This window comes from Corvus cornix, chromosome Z (assembly GCF_000738735.6).
Source record: "Corvus cornix cornix isolate S_Up_H32 chromosome Z, ASM73873v5, whole genome shotgun sequence".
NCBI classification, from domain to species: Eukaryota; Metazoa; Chordata; class Aves; order Passeriformes; family Corvidae; genus Corvus; species Corvus cornix.
This window is the reverse complement of record NC_046357.1, coordinates 11,924,676-11,949,989: the sequence shown is the minus strand read 5'-3', so window position 1 is coordinate 11,949,989 and position 25,314 is coordinate 11,924,676. Positions and strand designations below refer to the sequence as shown.

The 25,314-nt window shown below is 47.1% G+C and overlaps 1 protein-coding gene across 2 annotated transcripts; it reads right to left on the bottom strand.

The window, feature by feature from the left end:
- Positions 1–2,162: 2,162 nt before the first annotated feature.
- Positions 2,163–22,776, bottom strand: GDNF (glial cell derived neurotrophic factor). Of its 2 annotated transcripts, none has more exons than XM_039566680.1 (3): positions 22,492–22,776; positions 21,011–21,208; positions 2,163–5,041 (listed from the first exon to the last, which is right to left on the bottom strand). In XM_039566680.1, exons 2-3 carry the CDS (start codon positions 21,180–21,182, stop codon positions 4,557–4,559), a joined length of 657 nt encoding a protein of 218 aa, XP_039422614.1. In that variant the 5' UTR covers positions 21,183–21,208; positions 22,492–22,776; the 3' UTR covers positions 2,163–4,556. The 2 variants fall into 2 exon arrangements, with proteins under 2 accessions (XP_039422614.1, XP_039422615.1); XM_039566681.1 differs by having other exon boundaries at positions 21,110–21,208; positions 22,492–22,775.
- Between the last annotated feature and the right edge of the window lie 2,538 nt (positions 22,777–25,314).

Sequence of the window (25,314 nt, the reverse complement as noted above, 5' to 3'; positions counted from 1 at the left end):
AAACATCTTTGTTCCAGCCATGCATGACATTTGAAGACCTATTTATACAATGTGTCAGCTCCATTTGTTTTCTTCATCCTGATGTTTTCCTCTGTATTTTTAGTTACCCATCCAGATTGCAATGAGTGAGGTTGCTTCTGGTTTCTTCCTGTGCTGCTCCAGACTGAGGCACTGACTCGCTTTGTCCTTTCTCCGCTTTTGTGGGCAGAGGTGAAACAACCCAAAATCAGACACAATTCTGCTTATTTCATCCTCTTTGTACTGAGACCAGCAGCACCAGGCTGCTGTGGGGTGGAGAGATAGCAGAAGGACCTGCTGTTAATGACAGTTTCTCTCCTGATATCCTGCCTGTGGGATGCACATAGCTGCAATCCCTTCTGCTGGAGGGGACTCACTGAGGGACAGACTTCCACACTGCATCAGTAAATTAGCCCTCCTTGCAAAATACCTGCTTTTTCCTTAGACATTCATCATTTGTCCTAAGTCTCTAACCAGTAATTCCTGTTTGGCAGCACAATGCTAACTGATCGAAGAAAATCCGCCAAAAATTGAAAAAGAAAAAAAATGTATCAAGATATTGAGTAATAAAGCTTTTAACATCCTGATTTTAATATTGACTAAGTGTAAATAATTATGGTGTTTGCCTCATTCTCTCCCTTGTAAAAAATTTATCTGTCTTGGGACATGTCTTATCTTCCAGAAGGGATCCAGGGTAGTGCTGTCCTTGCTACTCAAGCAGCAACATAATGTCTAGCCCAGTACTGGCACTACCTATGAAATGAAAGTCTAATTCCTTCTTGAAATCTTTTGCACAACGTACCAGCTGAAGGTTTCAAGCTGCTTTAACACATGCAGGGTGTCAGGACACTACTGCAAGCCTCACTTTAACCAGAAAAGGAGCTGAAGGTGCCAGCCCAGCAGTGGTGAGCATGGAGTTGCAGTAGCAGAGCCTCATCTGCTCTCTCCAATATTGTTGTCACTGAGAAGGTTGGGGAAGAAGGGTGAAATAGCTCCATGCAAGCAACACTGTTCCTGCCAGGTACTTCGTGCCTCACTCAAAGCCACTGATAAGACCAAGAAAGGCATCTGCATTGACCTTCTGCATCCCCATCCATGTAATAGCAGACAGAAGGGCTGTAAGAACAGAGATTAAACTTCAGAGCACCTCACAGCTGTGTTTTATGTAGACACTCCTTCCAATTCCTGGGAAAGTGCACGATCTCCTCTGGATGTGGAACTGCAGGTCATTTCCATGCCAAATACTTAATGTGTCCAGCTTTTGCACGTGATGGATGGGCTTCTGCTGCAAGAAGTGGAGGCATTGGCATGTGAGGAGGAATGCCTTCAATACCACGTGCTTCAAAAGCCAGGCTTGCGAGCTTTGCCGTGCGTTCCAGCAGCTGGGGTAGAGCTGCGTGCATGGTCCCTGCCAGCACAAATGAAACCAAGGCATCCATATGCTGTGCATTAGGTGTGTTTGATCTCCTGATCTCTGGGTTGCTGCTCCGATACTCCTTCTTCCTCTCTGTAACAGTCTGAGGAGTACAGAGCGCAGTGTTGAAACCTGTAAGTCTGTGTGTGTTTATAGGCTCTGTGATGGGAACTGCAAAGCTTAACACAAAACAGTTGAGAAAATGTTGCTGGCCACAGCCACAAAACCTGTCCTCATCTGTTCCGTGATGGGGTGGAAAAGAAAACTCCTCAAGTTTAATTTTCCTGATTAAAGATGAAGGAAAAAGAACTGCCAAAGTGGATGGAATTTAGTCCAATTGATGTGACACCTGGATTAGCAAAGAAAAATGCAATCTCCTCTGTGTGCAGGAATTGTGGCCATGCATGGCAAGACCGCCACAAAGACACTGCAGCCCTGCATGGACAAGGGACAGCTTCCGTAACCACAGGCTTGAAGCCTGCCCCTGTGTGGATTACTGTCACCGCTCAGCACACATTTTCAAGTCAGTTATTGCAGTGACTCAGTTGTGTTTCACTAAGAAGCTACAGACACCTCTGATCCACATTAAAGGTGGTGGTGAGATAGGAGAGGATGGCTCCACTTCATAGAAGATTTGCTGGCTCCACGGCATTGTCTCATGCAGATTGGGAAACTGGGCAACACTGTAACTTGGAAATTATACAATGGGGAAGCACAAGCAACAACCAGGTAACAATAGAAATGAATTTTATTTTGTAAAAAGTTATAAAATGAATATTGTACAAAAATAAAGTCTGTAGAGAACTTTGGTTGATTAACACAAATGACTGAGACATATAATTGCAGGTGAAGTAAAAAAATCCAGAGAAGCACACTCCTGTCTTCAGTAAGGTCTAAAAACTAAAAAAAACCAAAAAAACAAATTAAAAAAAAAAAATCACAAACTTTACCCTTTTGTATTTTGAACATAGAGATTCGCTTTGGTTGCAGCCTCTTCAAGCTGCGCAGAAAATGCTTTGAGGCAAGTTTTCATCAGCTGGAGCAAGGGAAAGCACAGCTCTGAGCGCTGTCACAACTCAGCCACTCAGCAGTGCAGCTGACCCTCCGCCTGGCAGGCATTCGGTGCCCACATCGTGCCAGTGTGGTGGCGTCACCACCCCTGCGCAGCATGGAAGGCATGGTGTCCCCATGGCAGTGTGAGAACAGAACCTGCGGGTGGTTGTCCAGGGCTGTCCTCCCTCCGCCCAGGAAAGCGGCGGCAGTCGGGGATGAATTACATGCCATACACCTGGTACAACTTTCTATGCCTGTTCGGGACTTTTTTGACCTCTAGACCCTTCTTCAGTGGTGCCCCAAGAGGCCCAGGGCAAAATGAGCATGGAGAGCCATTACATGCATGAGATAAAAGGTTGGACCATTGTTTTCAATAGGGATTTTTTTTTCATGTTGCTTTTGTGGGAGTTGATGCTTCACTGGTTGTCAGGTATGTCTAGTGACCTGCACTCCTGCTCCTTTGGGAAAAATGTCTCCAGAATGAGAGCTTGTGTTAGCGGTCACGTATGAACACCTTTGCTGTACAACCTCCCTCCTCCTAAGGAAACTTGGACTGTTCTGCTGCACGGGTATGATCCTGTAATGTTTCAGCAAATTATACAAAACACTCTGGTTATTTAACACAACTGTTTACTTGCAGGCTATATTAAATCCAGGGCTAACTAGTTAGAGGGATTTAACCTCTTCTATACGGAAGTACGGAAGGAAAAGCTTAAATAAATATAACTAGAAATTATAAGGCTAAATGTGATTATTTTCCATTTGTCAATAGTTATATGAGGTCATTTGGCATAAAGTGTGAGAAAACAAATGTGGCTACATTTAAAATATGACTAAAATTAGTTTTTCTAACAAATTGCTAATGTTGAGCCAAGTCCTGTGACCCTCACTCATCCAGAGCCATTGTTGCTCCTGCACATGTATGACTGCAGTAATTTTCAAAAGGCTTAGTGAACTGGAATAAGGGCTGCAGGCTTCGGCACTACCTTTTGTGAACATAATCAAGATTTTGTTTAAAAGAAAAAAAGGTAAAGTAAGTGATTTTTTGCATTCAAGTTAACACTTTCAATCAAAAGCATGGACCGTTGTTCCCAACGTCTTTGTCTCTCTATATCCCCAAGCGCCATCTGCTTTGGCACCTTTGAAAGACACTTTAATAAATAAGGAGACTCATTACTGAACTGTAATAAATAACAATAACTTAATCTCAATAAATATCTTCTGTATACTTATGTCTCTGAAGGGATGCATTGCATCAAGTAGTCTCTCTCAATCACAATGACCAAATAGAAATGTAGTTATGCAAGTGACGTTAGTCCTTTGTAAACCTAAAGAAATGCATTTTGTGTAGGCTGGGCTTGTTACTTCTCTTACTATGCTAGGAAGAAGTGCTTAAAAACTCAACTTGTTTTCACAGGTAGCAGAAGAACAAAGTCCTGCACTCATTTTGAAGAAACACAAGATGGAAATAACCAAACTTAGCCAGTAAGCAGAACTGTTTTGCTTCATGAGAACTTGAGCTTGGTCATTTTGATATTTGCCCAATATCATCTTACTTGCAAGGGTAACCTTATTGCTTAGGAGTTGTCCTAAGCACTTGGGAACTGCCCTCCAGTGAGCAGTAGCACAATGTGTCTTTCAGTAGAGCTGAGGGCACAGGGGATTAGTAAGGTACTCCTAAGCTACTTCTTAGCTAAGCTTCTTGGTATAACTGGTATGTCATGGCATAACTACAACACAGCATGGTATGGCAGGGTTGTGTTTTTAAGCACGTTCCTCATGGATTGAGTCTCACTGATGGTGGACTGAGTCAAACAGGAAAGGTAGCGTGCACATCATCCATCCATCGTCATCTCCACCTGAGCTTTTATCTAAATCCCCATAGGACGTCAGAAGTCTCCATCCTTCTACTCTGCCGCATGCCTCCTTATCCCCAGGTTCTCATGGCTCCTCATTCTGTGTTCTTGGTCCTTTTTCCTCCACTTGGAGCAGACACTGCCCTGGGAACCTTGGTCCCTCTCTTTGCAGCGCAGCAGGAATGGAAAACTGGTGCCGCCTCAGCATGCAGCTGTCAGACGCATCCACACCTTTTCGCGGAATGTTTTTTCAGTATGTGGTAAACCAGGTTATCATCCAAAAAGGACAGGTCATCATCAAAGGCTGTGGGTCTGCAACAGGCTTGCCTCACTTTGTCGGTGACCAGTTTTTTCTTTTTGGTTAAGTTTTTTAAAATTTTGTCATAGGTGGTCTCAGCTGCATCACAAGATCCACTGCAATACCGGAAAATTAGCTCTTCTTTGGTTTCATATCCCAAATCCAAGTCGGTCACATTTAAATGTATTTCTGTTAAGACACATCCTCGATTTTTGCCCTTTTGATTTCTCCTTCCTTTTCTGCTGGAATTCTCTATGTTTGTGGCTGCATTTTGACGGTTTCTCTCCCTCCTAGAAAAAATTGGAGTCTGTTTATCTGGTGACCTCCTCAGTCTTTTAATAGTGGCTTGAATAAAGTCCACTACCTCATCAAACTGATCTGGATAATCCTCTGGCATATTAGCTGTTTGGGAAAGAGAGAAGAGGCTTTGTCATACATCAGTTATCATGAAGTTTGTCGTTCACAGCTCAAAAATATTATGCACATGCAAGCTTTTCTGTCCATCACTTCAGAACACATGCCCAGGACCCTTAGAAATCAAGAAGAATTTGAAATGGTTTAGATAATCATGGAAACTCATTTGGGGAAAGATAAATGAGACATATTTGTATTTCTGTGGGTGTCTGCTGATGCTTGGTAGCATTTCAGCACATTTTTTAATAATTGAATGAGCCCTGTGAAAACAGAGGGAAGGAAAAGCACGTCATGGTACCAATATTAGTTAATAGGTAGCTGAAGCCACTGTAAAGAGGTTATACAGACTCTTCCCAGCAAAGCAGCAATAGGAAGAGGTTTCTTTAAAGCAATTTTGTGATTATAATTGTTAATTCCTTTCTTTTCACACCAGCAGCAGTTAGTATTGCCAAAGCCACCTATCAATAAGGTTTTTGGGCATGACAGAAGGAGGATTTCCTGGGGTACCAGGCTGAGATATTATTTCTGGCTGAATGCCTGGGTTTTTAATGCTTCTGGGGGTAATTATTTTCATAGCTTTTGAAAAATTTCTCATGTAAGTGTTTTGTATCACAAGATGCTGATTAGACTAGATGCTGAGTAGAAATAGGTCAGAATAGAAGTATTATGTTAATGGGCAGTGGAAATATTATTAATGCATTTTCCCTTCAAGAAGATTTAATTTTTAATCTATTTAATTTATCACCTAATATATATTCTATCATTGATAAATTATTCAAGTAAATTATATGATGAAATCAAAGAAGTGTTTTGATACTAACAGAATGAACCTCTTCAAGAAGGGTGAAATTAAATGTGTTCTGAAATGGTCCTAAATTTTGCCATTTCTTCATGATTTGGGAAAAAAAATTGCATTTTGAAATCCTTAAATTTCCCATGGACTAAATCCCTCAGAATTACCTGCTTTAGTGAACACAGAGAACTAAACGGGGTCAGGCTGTCAGGACCCTGTGTGTAGGTGCCCTTATACCACATTATTAATGACTGTATCTTAAACATAAAAACTACGTTGCAATATTGAGGGGGTTTTTTGTATTAATTGGCCAAAAATTAAGAGTTCTTCCTTTTCAGTAAGTCCTAAGAGAATGCTTCTTTCTGTACTTAACTCCTAACAACCTAACTTGTAACAGACCAGTGTCACCCCAGCCCTGCACATGTGGGAAATCCATCTCCAATACTGCTACAAATATTGCAGGTAGAGCAAACTTTGGGTGAGGCAATATCCAGTGCAGTGCACCTGGTCAGAGGCTGGTACCTTCAGTAAGCAACAGAGGCTCCCACTCAGTGAGGTGCTGAGATAGGAACAGCTCCTTAGGCAAAGGCTCAGCAACACATTTCCCTAAGGAGCACAGTAAGACAGGAATCCCAATGGGAGACCAGGCAGCACAGGTACCCAGTTCACACAGGGTAGCATGGACTCTGTTAACAGGAGAGAGGAAGGCATGAGGCCGTCCCTCACTGCCTAGCAAGAGTGCACACTCATATCCTCAGCAGAAGCACCAAATACAGAGGAGATGGGGGTCAGCAGAATCCTAACTGTCAGTACAAAAACCTGCTGAAACAGAGTGCATCTGCATATAAGGAGGAACAGGGACTGCTGCCACATCCTAGAGGCCTCCCTCCAAGATAAAACAGTGATGGATCAGAAGTATGTATTTTTTGGTGGATTGATCCAGCAAAAAAGTTTAGACTGGTGAAAGAGTAGTGGAGGCTGGAAATCTCCATATAATGAGGGTGATACGAGGCAAGCAGGATGCCATAAACTGTAGAGTTTGGAGATGAAAAAAGTGAATTACACTTTGTTTTACAGATATCCATGCTAAAGACAACAGTGTCACAGGCCAGTGACTGTCAAAGACATGAAGGAAGGATGGCTGCTATCTATACAGCTATGTGGAACCTGAACAACGCAGGACCCTGCACCCAGCCCCATATTCCTGTGATACCAAAGGTCAGTACACCTTTCTTGCACTCCTCTGTCTCTGTAGCAGAGATACCCACTGTGAGCCATACCTGCTGGAGGGGGCTGCTAGGATGGCACATCCATTGGATGTACCACCCAGCCCTGTTGAAGAACAGGCTGGTCTGCCTACTCCATACAAATATTGCTCTACTGAGCAAGAACCAGGTCCAGGCGATACGTGGGCTCTGTTCCTTTAAAGCAACAAAGGCTAGACACGTTTCTAGATTCAGTTAAAGAAGATGACCCACATGGAGCTCACATAACCCCCATTGCTGAAGTATAAACTTGGCCCTGACACAGACACAGACAGAAAGTAGTTGGCAGATTGGTTTGGGACTGAGTAGTTTCTAGATTTCTTACACAGAAACTAGGTTTCTTAGTCTATAACCAAATAAGAGAAGGATGTAGCCCTGAGAAGATGGCTCTAGAAGTGCCATTCTCCATTCTGACCTTCAGCTTCCCCCCCCACATACTACTGTGACTACCCCAGCCCACACCTCTTCCATGTATTCCTAGTCCAACCCTCGTACCAACATTATGATGCAATGAGACCCTGGCTATGGAGAGTGAAACACAACCATAGGGAAACATATGACGTCTTAACAAAATTAATGCAGTGATCAAACACATCAGGAAGGGGACAGGAGACAGTTACAGGGAAAGCCAACCTATATGCAGAGATTCTTGTTTGCAGCCTTCAGCCTCATACTTATCTCAAGCCTGGTACACTGTCAGCGCAGTGAGAGTGTAAGTGTCCCTGTCCTAAGAAGGGAGAAACAAAACCGTGGATTCCCCAAAGAGATAACAATTCGAGTGGGCACATCATTTTTAAATGGCTTGCAACTAAGGGGCAAAAATACTCTCTACCCCTGTGAGAGTGCTACATGCAGGAATCTACCAATACCAAACAGACAGCTACAGGGTTCAAGCATTGTTCTGCCAACTATAACCTGGAGGGTCATAGATAAGAGGAGGGAAGGCCCATGTGCTGAAAGCACATGCTGAGGTCTATCCTGCTTCATGTATGATTCCTACCCCAGCCACACCAGGGCAGGTTATGCCACTGGGAGCCTTCTGTGCTGCGCGTGGCCTGTGAGATTTCAGGTTGAGGAAACACACCACTGAAGAGGCCCATGCAATGCTGCTGATGCCGACATGTGCTGTCAACCCTGCAGAAGGTGGGAGCAGCAGGGCAAAAAGTAGATCAAGTAATCAGACCAACAGCATATCCAAGTAGAAAAGTCCTACCTACACACACAGACTAGCTGCACCCAGAATTTGGGGCCACTAGCAGCATGACTGATCCTGCTAATCTCACTAAGGCTCTAACACGAACCGTGCAAGAAGTGTTCCAACTGTCTAATGGAGCTGGGGATCCCTGCTCTGTTCATCACCTGCTGCGGCACCAGGATATTCTTGGGAAATTCACTGGGAGGAATGCCAGCACTATCAGTAAGATGAATTCTAATTTCCTGTCTCCAGCGTGGAGTTTCCCTTCAGCCAGGGAATTGGAAACTATCCCTTGCAGACATCCAAATCTACCAGTAAGACTCCTGCAGTGATCCCCGATATTTGGAGATTACATCACATGAGGAGATAAAAGGCAAGTGAATGATAATAGGAAACTGGTGGAAAGAGTGGTCACAGAGCTCCCCTTGACAAAATGTGCTCTCGATCCTGGTCGGTGTCTGCCCACCTAAAATACACGTGCTGTTACGGGCTATATGGGTACACAAATCAACACGATGGCAGCTGCATTACTGAACTACTCAGTAACACCTTGCAAGTTTCTGTAAGCAACACTCCCCTCTGCCTGTGGATCCCCAAACTGGTCATGAGCAGGGCATCAATGTTCTTTTGGCAGCTTCCAATGCACTGCCAAGGTATCCCAAGTTTGCTTCCATAATTTAACAGTTTTAGGGATAGGTCCAATCCCTGCAATCAGCTAATTTTCTGCTGCTTGATGGATTAGATTAGAGCCATCAGTGTGACTACAAGCAGTCTCTAGGAATGTGGGTCACAGGGGTCTGGAGGAAAGATTAACAACCAGGAGTGAAGGGAGGCTTGTCACCTTGTGCTGAGATGCCATCATGGCTCAGTAGGGATATTCAGCTGTCCAATAAGTATGGGTGTGAAGACCTAGAGCCTTAAACAAAATGCTACGAAAAACTGCTGAAATAGGACCCAGAGCAATCAAGTGGAAACACCAGCACTGACACCAGGCATGATGGGTTGAAACAAGGCACTAGAGGTAAGTGCTAAGGAAGCTACCACCAGACATCATACATGAATGAGCAATAACCACTGACCAAGCACTAAACTCTGTAAAAGGCTAATAGACAGAAGGGAAGGTGGAGAAGACTGACTGCAGGATGTCCCCATCCTGATAGGCACTTGGTAGATGTGCTCCAGGGATGCTGAGACTTCTCTGCACCACAGACACCACATGCTGAGCACTTGTTTGGTCCCTGCTCTGTTGTAAGTTCTGTTGGGGACAACTGGGGTGCTAAGCTGAGCTGTGGCCAGGGAACATCACCACATTCATAGGGGCTGCCTTAGCATGGAGACATGGTTTGTGAACTGAATAAAGCCCTTTGATAGAGGTGTACTTTGTTACCCTTCTGTCGGCAACTTGTTGAGAAAATGTTTATAGTCTCACAGCATCTTTGCTTATCTCATACTGCATGGACTGTGCTGACTTGATTGTACAGCAGACAGAGTTTGCTGGGGGGATTTCACACCCCTGGGAGAAGCAGATACACATTTTGCATGTGTGTGTATGTGTGCTTCATTTACACATACACAGACACAAATACGACTAATTATACACACACACACACATTTTTTCAAAACAAACTAGTTTACTGAAAACACTTGCCTTCTGGTGGGAAAGCTGAGAGAACAAACACATGACAGATGCCTGTCATGTTGTGCAATGTGCCAGCAGAAAATGGTTGGATACTGTGGCATTAAAGCAGCAAAGATCTCTGAGCAGTAGTTCCTGGTCCCAAGCCCCAGGGTGTAAAGGAATTAGAATTTAAAAATTGAAAGACATCCAGGACAGTACAGGACAGGATGGGACAGGATAGGATAGCCCAGAGCAGCATGTGTTCAATATAGGTTTGCAAAGGTTGTCTCGCACCTGTGATGCATCTCAAAACAGGTGTTCCCCAAAGGAAAAGAACGTATGTCCCGGAAAAGTAAAATCTTCCCTCAGGGAACACAGGGTCTCTGTGTGTCTTGTTCAGAGTGTGGGAGAAAGGCTCACAGACCCCACTGGATGCATGTGATAGGCTGAGCCCCACTGCTTAAGCTATGGTGCTGTGGTCTCTCACAAGACCAGTGTGAAGTCATGAGGTTTTGTTTGGGTTTTTTGTCACAATTCTCAAAGCTGTTTCCTGACTGTCCAGCTCCCTGAGGAAGTCCCTTGGAGGCAGTCTGTGTGCAGGCACCTGTAGGTGTTTATGCATCACCTCTGTCCAGCACCCCTCCAGCAGGAGCCTGGGGTAGGCAGCAGGGCTTATAGGAACTGCATCCGCCATAAGTGTCCTGCTCCACTCAGCTCATTCCTGCAGCTCCTTTCCATGCTCCTTCTTTCACTACTGTGCCAAGGACCTGACTACCCAGGTGGGAACAGGCAGAGCATTTTCCTATGGTTGCAACAAGAGCAAGAGTCTGTTTTCTAGGGCCAGAGAATCAAGAATGCTGGGTGTAGATGACAGTCCATGTGCTAGTCTGCCTCTGGGCACCTTCTCTGTCTCCCTTGTCCAGCTGAACAAAGGCTCTTGATTGCTGAGGATTCTCTCACGACCAGAAAAATGAATAAAAAAGCAAAGAAGGAAAGAATGAAATGTCACGAGACAGAGAAAAATGGGAATCTAGCAGAAGGTTCTGGCTGGGAGCAGAGTTGGTGAACACCTTCACCAGAGGGAAAGAGACTAACTTAAAATACCAATTTAAAACCCAACCCAAACCAAAAAAAACCAACACAAGAATATTTGCACCATCTGCTTGCTGTTTGCTTGTTTTCTGAACATTTAGGGCACAGTCAGATCGTAGCTTTGACCCAGCCTCCTAGGTTTGGAACACCCCTCTGTATTGCAAACTGAAATTCTTGCCTCACTGATGTTGTCTGGAACCTGAAGTTTTGACCTGCCTGTCCCCAAGCATGGTCTCCATCCCCTGGGCACAAGAAGAGCTGGCAGCATGTATGAGTACAGGATCCTGCAGCCAATCAGCCATGGCACTCCCCATTAGCCCCTGAAGAAATTCAGTCCTGAGTTCTGCTTTGGGCGTGCAGGCAAATGTGCTTTCCTACAGGCATCTTCCCCACTGCAACCCCCCAGAACCTGTCCTTGCATTTCTATTTAATTAGAGACACCACATGACACCAGGACTGGGATCTGATCCCTGCACTTTTTAGAAGAATGAATTACACAGTGTTCTGATAGATTTCTACATGAAACAGGTCTAAATGGATACTCAAACCAAACTCGTCCCATTCGTGAAAAAACAGCCTCCATTTAGTAAAAATGGACAATTTATTTCTGTCTGTTCAAATGTGATTGCAATTATATTTTGTAAATCTATTCATTTGATTGCACTATCAGCAGATTCATTTTAAAGTAGTCCTCCACATGCAATGGCAGCAACCCAGCATGGTAAAGCAAGAAATTCTCAGCTTGTACCTGACCACAAACTGATGGTTTGGATCTTCAATTTTTGAGAAAAAAATCCAGTTACTTCTTTTTGTACCTTTAAAAGACTAACTACAGTTTCTTCTGACCATGCTGTCTCTTATGGCATACAAGAAAAGCTTAAATCCTGTATATCGCAAAATAAGAATTTATATAGGTGGTGTTGCCTCAGGTTTTAACTTTCATACTTTTCAAATCCTGCACTGCTTAGTGTGTAACTCTGAAGTTTCTTGTAGCCTGTTCTTCTGCTCTCTCATGCTAGGTAGACATAACAAATCCCCTCCAGGCCTGCTCTCCAAGGACACTCAGACAGTCCTAGGCCCAAAATATGTAATCCAACATCTTAAGAGGGGTCTGAGCGTGGGAAACTACGTCATTAACTGAAGCTTTAATTGGAGAATTAACCCTGATGTGCTAATGAATCAAACTTACAAAAGTGTGAAGAACTTGTGACCTGTCGTCCATCTTGGGGTCCGTCTCAGCAACAGCCTCTGGCTCCCAGGGGTACCTTTGAAGGCCTTTCAAATAAATACCTACTTTTATTCCCTTATTCTTGTCTAGTCTCTGTTTTTAGGTGGCCTCTCAAGGCGTCAGTGGGTTTTCCTTTTCTTTTTTTCAACTTCATAAAACTTGACATCTTAAGTTGTTTGAAACTGTGCTTTACAGAATAGCTTTCCATACTGATCTCAGAAAAATGTAATCATGTCACTGCCACATAATTTGGCACTTTACATACCCTGAGCTAAAGTGATGTAGCAGAAGTCACAAAAGGTATATTAAACATTATAAAATTAGATTTTGCTTTTAGATTGTATCTTTCTTGCATGCATTTGTGACAGTGTATAGCTATCACATAAAAATATTAGACCAGACACTTAACTAAATTATTTAACCTGAGCACAGTCTTTCAATTACAGAAGTTCAAACAGCAGTATCAGGCCCTAAAGTATGATTTCAGAGTTCTAGGGGTTTAATCCAGCTAACTGTAATGGTAAGCAGTATTTAGAGAATTTAGATCCAGATCTGCATTAGGATTAAATGGCCCCTTTTCAGAAACAGCTCTGGTATTTTAATCTGGGACCTTCATAATCAAAATATTACTTTACTTCATAATCATTATTCAATAATTATTTTTTTATTTAGCTTGCTTTGCAGTACTGTTTTCATGTGCTCATTATAGTGGACATAGCCTATCTGAATACAGAATGCCTCCATCTCACACCACAAAGACATACTTTAGGAGAGATTTGGAACAACTTGCTTGTGGAAGAGCAATCTTATCCAGGTTAAAATTACTAACGTGATGATCATTCTGCTTTGCAAAGTGATGGGGCAGTAGCAGCTGTGATGGGGATAAACCATTTGTTTAACTGAAAATGAAATATTTTGTATAAAAAGACAAAGAGTAGTATATGAAGGCATCTAAGTGAAGGCGGGTGTTAAGAATAGTTATGCTGAAATGTTTTTGGTATTTAAACAATTTGGTATTTAAACAATCTGAGGCATAACTTTGCTTTCATGCCTTACATGAAAATCCATGGGACCAAGAGTGAAATAGAAACAAATTGATTGTATCCATTAGGAAATAGAGCATCAAACACACCAGAGTCAGTTTATCTTTAAATGTTTAATACAGTTCTGTATTACTTCAATCCCAGCCCATGCTGTGGCCTCCCCTCAGACTCAGAGAGCCCTTAGAAATGGAGTCTCTCCCTGGTGTCACTTGTCTCTCATCAAGGCAAGTGCTAAATAACCCAGTGGATGATGCCAGGGCCACTCGCACCAGTCAAGTATGATGAGGCAAACCCGGCAGAAGGCCCAGGATTGACCTTCCTGGTGTTCTTGCTCCTAATGGAGCAGTCAAGTTATGTGTTTGTAGCTCACTAGCTAAGCCTGCAGTTTCCCATGTGTTGGTCATAATGACAAATCCACAGAGTCCTTCGTATTTTCACTCTGCCATGCTTGGCAGTGCCTCCCCTTCTGTACTTTGCTTGCATTCTTGCAGGTAGAAATGCTGGTTTCCAACAGAGGAAAAACAGGGGGAGACAATAGGGCCACCACAGTTGTTGCCAATGTGGGAAGTCCCTGAGAGCAGGGGGGAACAGCAAGGTCAGATGAACCATGTTAAGCAGAGGAAGTTGCCTCATGAGCTGACCTGCTCACAAGAATTTCTTGTTCTTCACCCAGTCCAGGAAGGCTGCTCACAGGATCCTGCTCAATGATGGGCTGCCCTCCTCTGCCCACCCCCGCCTCTGGCCTCTCTGGGGTGGGCAGAGGTGCACTAGCAGTCAAGGAGCAGAGGAGCAACAGGAGGATGTGGTCTTGCCTCTGACACAGAGCTTTGAATCACCAGCTCTGAGCACCATAGAGCATATGGCTTTTCAGCAGTCACACTCAAGATTTTGTAGCAGCTCCTGCCGCTGCTGTCAGGAGCCCACCTGCACTAGGACCTTATCCTATGGGGTGGTGGGTACATCAGCACCCTCAGGGCATCCCTTCATCAGAAATTACAGCATGAAGAGAGTAAAAGGGGAAGATAGAAAAAGTGCCAGTGCCCTCCCTGAAGCCAGGAGTGGGGAAGACACGTACCTGTTGTCTCCTCCCTAAGATTGGTACCCTTCCACATCCATACTGTGCTGTGTAAACATCCAGCTTCCCAGAAAACCTAGGTTTACAATGAGTATTTGGTTAAGCTAGAACCTCAAATCCTGCAAGAGCCTCAGATGAGTATATATGAGCAGGACCTGAAACCTGCGATCTCTGTTAGCAAGAACACCTGCAGCCAGCTAATAGGCAAGCACACAAGTTTTAAAGGGGGAAATACTGATGGTATTTTCTTCACCATCCCTGGTGCAAAAATGATCCAGCCCAGCCCTCTTATGACATCAGTAAAACCCCACAATGGTAACCCAGCCCCTCCTCAGTAACAGTTCACTGAAGGGAAAGAGCATGCCCAAATCGATAACATCAGCTATTACTGGGCCACCTGTGCTCTTACACAGCCTCTCCCACTGGGTTTTAGGGGAGCCCCAAGGAACAAAGACATGCAGCAAAGCAGGACGAACATACCCTAAAGAGACCCTAACCTGCTCTCTTCCCTGGGGCAGTGAATGGCAGAGCAGTCTGGGCAAAATCTTGGCTGATGTTTCTTTGTGGCAACCTCTGCTGCCATCAGATTTGATCTGATCTGTAAGTAACGCATGATCTTTCACTGTTGCCCTTCCCTACCTTCAATTCAATGAGTTTGCAAAAGGAAAAATATGGAAGGTTTTCATATTGCTGGTTGAAAATCGTTATTATTATAATAATCCATCCCTGGCTCTAGGGCAGATGCAGGTACTCCACTGCAGAAGGTCTCATGTTGGGAAGTGTGGACTGGCACCTGCCAGATAGTGCTGGCATGTGCTCAGAAGAGCAAGGTCCTTCCTAACTGCTACACTGGATACTGCCTCCTTTCAGAAATTTCCTGACTATTACCTGATTTTGCCAAAGAAATGCTTTGGATGGGAGCAGAGATAGTGCAAATGTTTGTACATAGCTTGTTATTTAAAGAGGACCAGCTTGCCTGTGAAAACGTGGCCACCAGAGAAGATTTAGCATACTGCTCTAGCGCTGCCCAGTCACGACACAGGAAAACAAATACAAGGATATCAGTGCTTGCTTCTTTTGAAGAATATCCCTGTTCAATAATCTTTAAAATATTTGCATGACTCCCAAAGACTTCAAAGAAATACACCTGCAGGTTTCAGTTTAAGTGCTGTATAATACATACAGCCTAAACTTCTGCTAGGTTATACAAGCAGCTTTATTCCTTTAAAAGAATGCTGGTACATGAAATACCTCACAAAATTAATTTTAAGTCCTTGATCTTAAAACATATTCTAACATGTAATTTGTGTCTTAATATTTTATTTGCAGCTGTCTCAAGTAAATCTTTTTGATCCTATTTTCTTTCTTTTACTTTGTAATCAGGATTGAAATTCCAAGAACCACTGAAATCTTTCCTCTGGTTCACTTTACCAGAGGATATCACTTGATCAGAAACTGAGCTTTGTTTCATAAAAAATGACCACTCCGCAGTGCTAACCACTCTACCAACGCTAATGTGTCAGTGGCCTATTTAGATGTCTGATGATCCTGAACACAGTTCTGCTGCAGTATTTTGTATTCCTTGTTTATTTCTACTTATTAAATTACTACCTCAAAAATATGGGAATCCACAACAAATGTAGTTATGTAGGGTTTGGCCTATGTGCTACAAGTTTTATGTTGCAGTGATAGATGACTAGGCAGTGTGGGGGGGGGGGATGAAAGCTGGATATTTGCACTAGATGTCCATGCCTGAACAGCTGCATTTGCGGCAGGGTGGGATTTGGTGACCCAAATGACTTCTCAAAGTCTTTGTAACTTTAATTATTTTAGAACTGCTTTTTGCAGTACTAACCAGGAACAGTATAATTTACAAAGACATTACAATCTATCAGTCTGAGGATCTTCTGCTAGTGGACAAACAATGCCTCCTCCACTAAATTTAATAACAGTCTGATGAATACTTCACACAACTGAATTCTTCAGCCTTTCAAGGAATGTTTTGAAGCTCTTCATCTGCAAACCCTGAACCCAGGGATTTCTAAAATATACTGAAGAGGCTTATGAAAGATGACCAAGAAAAGTATGTCCAGGTACATTATCTGTCGATAAACACCTGCAAAACATTTAACAGGATCCACAGTTTCACTGGCAATTTTTTGAGCTCCCTAAACTGAAAAACAGCAAAGAAGTAAAACTTTCAGCAAAGGATAAGTCAAAATGAGAATAGAGCCTCATTATCCTGCATTTCAGAACTTTCTTCCTTTAGTCACAGAATGCTCTTCTCTGGAGTATATTCAGTATTTATATGTGAAACTCCAGAGGAATTTGCTTTTAGGGCTACATGCCTCTAGACTTAACCAGATCAACCCTGTTTCCTTCTTTGTCTAGAATTTTGCCCATGAATGGACTCATCTGAATGCTTGGGATTTCTGAATACCTCGATAACCTGCTCATCCCTGTGCAAACAAACTTTAGTGCATGCATGTGCTGGCTCGGGCACCCAGGCACACTCGACCTGACACTGGCAGGATGCAACAGCTGTGCTGGATGCATTGGCTGCGCTGGGTACACAGGGATCAGATGATGCAGGGTGGCACCTGCTCAGTGTGGCTGACACCTCTGTGATGCATTCTTTGTTACGGGTTTACTGTGCAGGGCAGGCCACCTATGCAGCTTCTGGGTGTCTTAGGCTAAAGCACATATGCCACACTGTAGTTGTGCTGAGCAGCAAAGCCTGGACAGAAACATGAGAGTTGTAGTTCATAACACTGAATGGGCCTAATAAATACTGTAGGGAATGAAATGCATTCTGTTGGAAGCATAATTAAATACTGCTTTTGCCATAAAGAGCCCTACAACATCACTATTTTTTCTAGATACTTTCTGTATTAGTTGATAAAATTGCAGCAAAAAGCAGTAACTTAACATCAAATACCTCTTAGCAGGGGTAAGAAGAATTTTTAACAGAGGTATAACACACACATACCATGGTGTGTCACAGCATGTACCAAAGGAGCTCCAGCAATTAATGACCATTCAGTAGCGGTAGAGTAACTCAGACACCCTGATGCAAAAACCCCACCTTTTCCTCTTGCTAGGAGGGAAAATCCCATGGTGAGATGTTTCATTTAATTCTACCTGCTTACCACTCATTCTTAGCAAAGCTTCTCACTTGATCAAGAGAATACATATCATGTCATGAATTTTAGGACATTCCAGTCTTCATGTACCTGTTGATTATGTGCATCCAACAGCAAGCCGTTACAAGATGTATTTGCTGGGGACTGTGTATAAGGCAAACAAGTGTTTGGCTCCCTCTGCACTGTCATGCTTCTGAGGCTGCTGACTTAGTATTTAGTTTATAATAATTTGGTTTATATTTGTTCTACTTGCATTTGGTATTTAAGCTAATAGTGTTCTTCCCCCAGAGGATTGTAGCATAAGAGAAACAAAGAAATGGTTACAAACTATACTTTTTTTTTTTTTTTGTGAGTGTGAAATAAGCTATTCCATGAATATTGATGAAAAACACCTACAAATACTGGATTCATCTCTAATGCACTACATTTGTGGCGGATACTCCAGCCTCCAGTCCAATTAAAAATGCAGAAGATTGCAATTGCTAGCACCCTCTGCCATCTCTAATTACTGCCCTGAACAGCAAAGGTCAGCACATTACACCTGATCAGCCCACGAGGTTAGAACCCTGCCTGGAGCCTGGAATGAAGGAAGGTTTCAAGCCAACCTGAAAGGGATGGGGTGACATCAGGTGACTTCAGAGCACTTTGCAGAGAAAGCAATTCCATCAAATGAGAATGCAAAAAGGTGTCAAGGGCCTGGGAAACTATCTGTACTCCACCAAGCTGTTTGGCCTGCCCTTAGGAGTGGACTTGATCTCACAATCCTACTAAGACCTGATGCAAGTGGTGTGTGGGAGACCCAAATTCTCTGTGGGCACCTTGGAGCAAAATGGCTACTCCCCACTCAGTCTTCACTTGGATTGCTTTAGGGGACAGCAGTGCACCTCTCTCTGAATGCACACAGCACCCAGTCCTGCTCAGGGCCCACACACTGCCCCATGCATATGAGGCAACACAGGTGATGATGGTGCTCCCACCTCTTTGTGAGCTGTCTCCTGCAAAAGCCCTTAGCAAAGCAGTTGACCAACAGCATCCACAGAGATATGAATACATGGTAGGTTCACCAGCAGACAGCCGGGGAGATGTAAGCACACCTCCATGCTCATGCTACATTGTGCTCTGATGGTGACAGAAGCCTCCAAGTGGACAGGGAAATCTACATGGTGTAGATATCAATTCCTCTTGTGTACTTGGTTCTTTGTCTTTCCTGTGCTGAAGGGTGCATGCCACCAAATTGAGAGAACAAATATGTCAAAGACACTGATGGGAGTGACTTGAGCGAAGTGCTGCTGCAGCAGGAAGGCAGCAATGTGCCTGGGTAGGATCAGCCTCATAGCCTGTTTGCAGACTGTTCTCCACACACTTTTAAATCAAACAGGATAAAAGTGGATCAAAGTATTTCACTGCTCTCTTGCAGTCACCTTTCTGCAGGTCTCCCCTGACTCATCTGAGTTGGCAACATAGGGAAGCGTTTCTAACTTTCAGGCTCGGTTGTTTTGTTAACTGCTGCCATACAAAGATGACAGGAACGCTCTGGGTTTTCCTTTATTTCTGACATGGAGAACAGCACTGCTTCCTTTCCCCTTGCAGCCAGGCCCATCTGTTTGTGATACACAGGGTTAAGAGATTGAGACCAAACTATCAGCCCTTTCTCAAATGGCTATCCTGGGCAATAACTGGTGACCTAGCTCTGCATGGCTAAGACTATGCCTTACCCTGGAAACAAAGATAATATTGATACTAACACAGCCCAGGTAAAACATAGGTTGTCTTTCTTCCTGCTTCTTGTTTACCCAATCCACAGGAAAGGAAAAAAAAGAGACAATGATGAGAAGTTTTGGATACTAGGAACTGAGAGAATCACTACTGCTGCCTGTCCCCTTGAGCTGCAGAGGAATCAGCCCACCAGGGACCATATTCCCAGAAGGTAGTTTCAAGATAAAAGCAGGCATCATACAAATACTATCACTCTGGAAAGATGGAGCATTAATGGTCTCCCACTCTGTAGCTTCTGCCAGAGCTACAAACTGACTGATACAACTTTCCCCCTAATGCTCTTACTCCACCAGCACCTCAGCAAGCCTGTACAGAGGGGAAGAACACAGTGACCTGAAAAGCTGGTCACTGCCTTTTGTAGGACAGCATTTATCCGCCACATGGCTCACCATGGAGAAGATCACCATGTGTGATAAACCCATGATCCTGGCAGGCTGGAGTCCTGTTAGGAAACACTTTTGGCCAACCTCCCTGTGTGGACGGCCTGAAAGGATGTCAGGGTCTGCCAGTCTGTGAGCAGCAGGAGCCCAGGCTGGGATATGTGGAGGCAGAAGCCTAGGCAAGATTCCAGAAAGGAGGAAACACTAGCAGGAGAAGGAAAGAGAGAAGACTAAATGGGAAAAGACATAGATGTGTGTGTGTGGAAGAGGAGATGAGTGTTTGGGAGGGGTCAAAGTGAAGTCATGGCACATGATTCCATGCTTGGTTCCTCCACACTGCGTTAGCCTGGCTGCTCCCAGAGAAACCAGCGCGGATGCCCATGACTGGAGCTGTGGCAGGCGCAGGGAAAGGACATGCCTCCAGAAAAGGAGATAGAAATGAATCCAAATTACTGGATACTGTCTGCATCCTGTAACAAGCTAAACAGAGAGGGCTGAGCAAGGGCAAAAGAAGCAACCTTCAAACTGTGTCAGCGCCTCTGCTAAGTGAACGTCTCCACTATTCATGTGAGTATTCTGCCACTTCTTACTGCGTCCTATTACCTCTCTCTTTAAAAAGCCACCAGAGTTAACATAACACTCACATACCATTGTAAAAATCCTGTACCTGCTGTTGTAGGTACAAGACTTATTATTAGCAAGGCATTATTATCTGCCATTTGGATTGTAAACTGTCTTACTGTGAGCTAGTTCATGTGGATTTCTCTGCATCAAGCTCCTAACCCTGCTGCAGCTACTCTTCTGTAAATTTCCATGCAGACACACTAATTTCGAGGTCAGAATCCAAGGAGGATTTAATGAAGCTCAGCAGTACTCCAGGATATGTACTGTGCCTCCCATCACGGAGCCAAGCCTCCATCAGGACTTGCGCCCACTACAGGCAGTGAATAATTGCATTGGCAGGTCTGAGCCGGGAGCGGAGGCTGAGGCAGTGGGGAAGGAGTTTCAGTGCCTGCGCTGCGAGGTGTGTGAACCAGATCCTCCTCTTGGCTCCTCTGCATACAACAAACTTTCCCACCTCCTCATGTTTTTCACCCAGAGGGATCTTAAGGCTACCAAGAAGGCAGGGCTGGAGTGGGCAGGGGTCATTGCCACTGCAGTTGTCAACGCCAAGCTTTGGAGAATGACTAGGTTTGGAGCTGCTTGAGCAAGACCAAAGCCAATGACACTGCCTGTGGAGAAATAGGGGCACAAAGTGGGGGCATCCTTTCCTCATCCTGATGCCCGAGCAAAGGGAAGCAGGTTTAGCAAGACAGACAGCAGTTGCTACAAAGGGGAATATTTCTTACAGTCACTGTGCACAGCATAGGGAGGCAGCAGGCTGATGGGGGAGAGATCATCTTCAGGTCCCTCTACCACTGAAGGGGACCCCTTGGGAGGCGTCTTACCGGTGGGCAGGGGCAAGGTGGAGACCGTGTTGAGCAGCACCACGCAGACAGCCACAACATCCCATAACTTCATCTTAGATCTCCTTCCAACACGGGCCCCTGGCAGATAGGAGAGGCAGGGTTAGCTCCCAGCTGCTGTGCTCCCCCAGTCCTGCCCCCACCCTGTCAGCCCTGAGAAAAAGGCGAGCAGTCTCGCACCCCAGATCAGCCTGGTTCACCCGGGCCAGGCCTGAGGACAGAGAGGATGGAACAACAACCTGTTCCCAGTGCAGGCAGAGAGAGTAAGGTGGGCTCTCCCCAGCAAGTGAGTCGTGTGGGAGAGGGAGGCACAGGATGGCCTCCAGTCCCTCTGTGCCTGAGAAAGCTGCATTGGGGAATGCAGGCATGCAGGTCCCAGAAGTCTGTTTCTAGGGACGTGGGAGTGTGACCATGTCCCTGTGCTCACTGGCAGGCGGGTCACCTTGGGCTTCTCCAGCACTTGTTCCTGGGCTGGACCGGGGAGGACTGGGCTGATCTTGGGTGCTGGTCTGTGCGGATTTGATCTGCTACAAGCAATCCTTCATTTCCCTTTCCCTCTCTTCCCCTTTCCTTTCTCTTGCCTCTTTCCTTTCCCTTTTCCATCTTTCTTTTCCCCTTTCTTCTTTCCCCCACTCTTTCCCTTCTCCTATCCAGTCCTCTCTTTCATTTTAATTTTCTCTCTCCTTTTATCTGACCTTTTGTCTTCATTTGTCACCTTTTTCCCCTTATATTCTTCCTTCCCATTCTTCCCCCTTTCACTATTGTCTTCCTCTTTCCCTTTCCCCTTGCTTCAAGATTTCCTTTTTCCTTCCCTTTTCTCCTTCCACTTTCATTTTCCCTTTCCTCTTTGTTTCCATCTCCCTTTAATCTTCCTCTTCTTTTTCCTTCCCTTCCCTTCTCAGTTCCCTTTCCTCGTATTCTTCTCCTCCCCTACTTGCTCTTTCATTCTCTTTATTTTTTTTCACCGATCCTCTATTTTCTCCCTTTCCTTCTCCCCTTCCCTTCCCTTGCCCCTTTTTCTTTTCTCCTCCTCGTTTCCCGGCCGCCCTGCCCGAGGTCTGCCACGGCACGTACCCGCTGCCCTCTGCACGCCGCCCCGGGGTAACAGCTGCCCCCAGCCCGGTTCGGCTTGGCCCGGTGGCGGCACAGGGCAGCGTCCGGCCCGGGAGGCGCAGCCCCGCCGGGGGGAACCGCGGAGATGCCGGTCCAGCGGCGGGGCTTAGGGCGCGGCTGCCGCTCGGTGCGCGCTTTCTCCGCCGGCCGCTGCCTTCGCACCTCGTCGTGTTCAGGGAGCTGCGGGGTGCCCCCGGAGACAGTGCCCGCCCGCCCCGCCCTCCCGTCCGCGCACCCATCCTCGCCCTCACCTCTGAGCTGGTCTCGTCGGACCCGAGATGGACATTAACGCCGTGGAGTCGACCGGCCGGACGGGCGATGCATGTGGGCAGGTCGGGGTCCGACCGCCGGCACCCTCTTTGCGCAAAGGAGGGGGGAAGGGGGACACACGTATGGAAGAGGGGGTGTAAGGTCGCAGGTCTGGATGGAGGCAGCGGGGAGCCGCCAGCCCAGTCCCCGGCGGCCTCCCCCGCCGCCGCCGCAGGTGCTGTGCCCACGGCAGGAGCGGCGCCGCGGGGGTCTCTGCCCGCCCCGGCCCCGGAGCCGCGCTCAGCAGCGGCGGGAGCGGCCCGAGCCGCGGGGAGCGCCGCCTGGCAGCGGGAGCTGGCGCTGGGTGCTGCGCTTGGGACCCTGCCTGGAAATCTGAGAAAGACACTCCATCAACAACTGCGGGGAGTCAGATGAAGACATCAGCGCTCCTGTAATGCCAGCTGGTCCAGCACTGCCGGGAGCCGCGCACCACTCGGACACGCACACCACGGCGGGGAAAAAAAAAAAAAAAAGAAAAAAAAAATACCACGAAAAAACCCCACCCCAGCGGAGGAAGGAAGGGGAAAACGATTAAAACAAAAACAAAAACAAAAACCAAAAAAAACCTAACCACCCCCCCTCAGCCTGCTGTGAGAATCAGAGGCCGGCACTGGGATTTGTAGAGCCGGGCAGCAGCAGCAGCAGTGAGGCTTCCTCCTCCAGAGCGGGGTCCCGTCGCGGCGAAAGCTTAGATCCAAGCGGGAGCGCGGCGGGAAGCTGGGCCGGTGTCGGGAGCGCCCGCTCCGGCTGGGCCTGGGCGGGCCGGGCTCCCCGGGGGCCGGCGGGGCTGGGTGGGGGTGCGGGGCTGGGCAAGGCGCGGGGGGCGCCGCACCCGCGGACGGCGTGAGCGCGGAGCCGGACGTGCGGACGCGGGGGCTTTGCCAGGGCGACTCGGCGCCGCAGATGGATTTATAGGGCCCTTTGGCAGTGACGCGCCCTCCGCTGATTCGCTTTCAGACCCAAACACACGCTGCCCCCCGCACCGGACCCCGCGGAGCCTCCAAATATCTGCCGGCTGAAGTCACCGGCCCGACATACCGTGGGCTGCGCGGCCGCCGGCGCAGCCCCGCGGCACCCGCTGGCCCGGCGGCGGCGGCGGGGCCAGGCCGGGGTAACCCAACACCGCGTCTGTCCCCAGCGCCGCTCGCCGCGCTCCCGCGGACGGACGGACTGACGGACCGACCGACGGCTGGCGGCGGCGGGGAGGCCGCACCCTCCTCGCCCTCGCCGGCCGCAGGTGTCGCCGCCGCCGCGGGTCCCCCGCGGAAGTCGCAGTGCGGGGTGCGGAACCTCCGCGCAGCCCGGCCCTGCGCGGGGGGCGGCGGTTTGACTCGGCGGAGGCCGCGGCAAAGCCGCTGTAAACAGTGTCGACTTTCAGCCCTGCGCCGTGTATTTATGACTCACGCAGTTGTCCGGAGGTATGAGATCCTCATGTCGCCGGTGCTGCGGAATTAGCGCGGCGCAGCCCGGGCGGGCGGCTGGGCAGCGCAGGTTTTGCGCGGCCGGTCGGGAGATCGCTCCCTCCGCCTCGCGCGGCTTGTCTTTTAAAATAGTCTTTGCTTCTGGATATTTATTTTTTGTGGGGGGAAGGCACTCGTGTATGGGATGGAGCAGCGAAACCCCCAGGAGACCATCTCGGTCCCGGAGCCCCTGCGCCGGCACAGCGCCGAGCACCGGAGCTGCGGAACGGAGGGATCCGCGCTGAGCATGGCCGGCCCGGCCCGGGCCTCCCGCAAAGATGACACCTGTCTGCGGGTTTGTTTCGTACGATCTCTGCTCCAGGTGTGCATATGTGTGTGGTTATGGTTGTATACGTGTGCGCACCGGCTCGTCTCTCTCTCCCGTGAAAGAGGAGCAGCCCCCAGGCAGCCCCTCCAGTGACCGCTGCCCGTCCCGGACCCCGCGGGCACGGCTGCCTGATGCAGCGACGGCGGCCAGAGCTGCACCCCCGGGCGGGGGGTGGTCCGGCAGGGCGGAGAAAGAAGGGAAAGAGGCGCCGAGCCCCGTCCGAACACTGCCACCGTCAGGGCTGCCTGTCCCCGACTCTGCCCAGTCTCTGCGCCACCTCGTCTGCTATATACCACTTTCCTTCTCCCTCCTCCTTTCCCCTATCCTCCCCTCTTCCCACTCCCCCGTTTAAGTCCCAGGCCCTGCAGGGAGAGGATGCAGGAGGCAAGTGTGACCAGCTCCTGCTGCATGCCCTAGGCTTTGTGCACAGCCCATCCTGCAACACTTGCACTCTCTCTGCACCCCTTGGCTAGGAAGTAGGGTGAGAACCTTGCATGTGGACTCCAGAGCCAGGTGTGTGCACGCCAACAACACCTGTGTGCTCTTCATCAGTCTGAAATGTGCATAACCCTTCAAGCTCTCAGTTGTGAAGGCGATCTCAGGCCAGGGGCTGTAGCACAGTAGAGAGGGGCACAGTCACCTTACTAGATGTAATGAGAATGAGAATCAATATCTGTGCCCTCCATGGGACTAGTGAAGGTTTTTGAGATGTTTATTGGAAATTTGGAGGGGTCTGCTAAATGTCATCTGGATGGGCTGCCAGGATGCCATTTCTGCAGGAGGCATCTTCTAAATTTCCACTGGATGACAAGATGGAGAGATGAACACGAAACTCCTTGTGAAGCCTTTTGGGCAGCATGGCTTTTCCATCACTGCAGTCATCTGCCTAGTGAGGGGAAATTTCACAACTGTCTTCCACTAAATGAGGCATTTGTGATGAAGTGGTCAGCCTTTCTTGGGACGATTTCCCTGTCCCT

What these genes read in the sequence shown, in the direction of transcription:
- GDNF (XM_039566680.1), bottom strand. Translation starts at nt 21,182, where the DNA reads ATGAAGTTATGGGATGTTGTGGCTGTCTGCGTGGTGCTGCTCAACACG. An exon ending in CTATGCTGTGCACAGTGACT is followed by an intron (nt 5,042 to 21,010) that starts GTAAGAAATATT and finishes TTTCCCAAACAG; the next exon opens with CTAATATGCCAGAGGATTAT.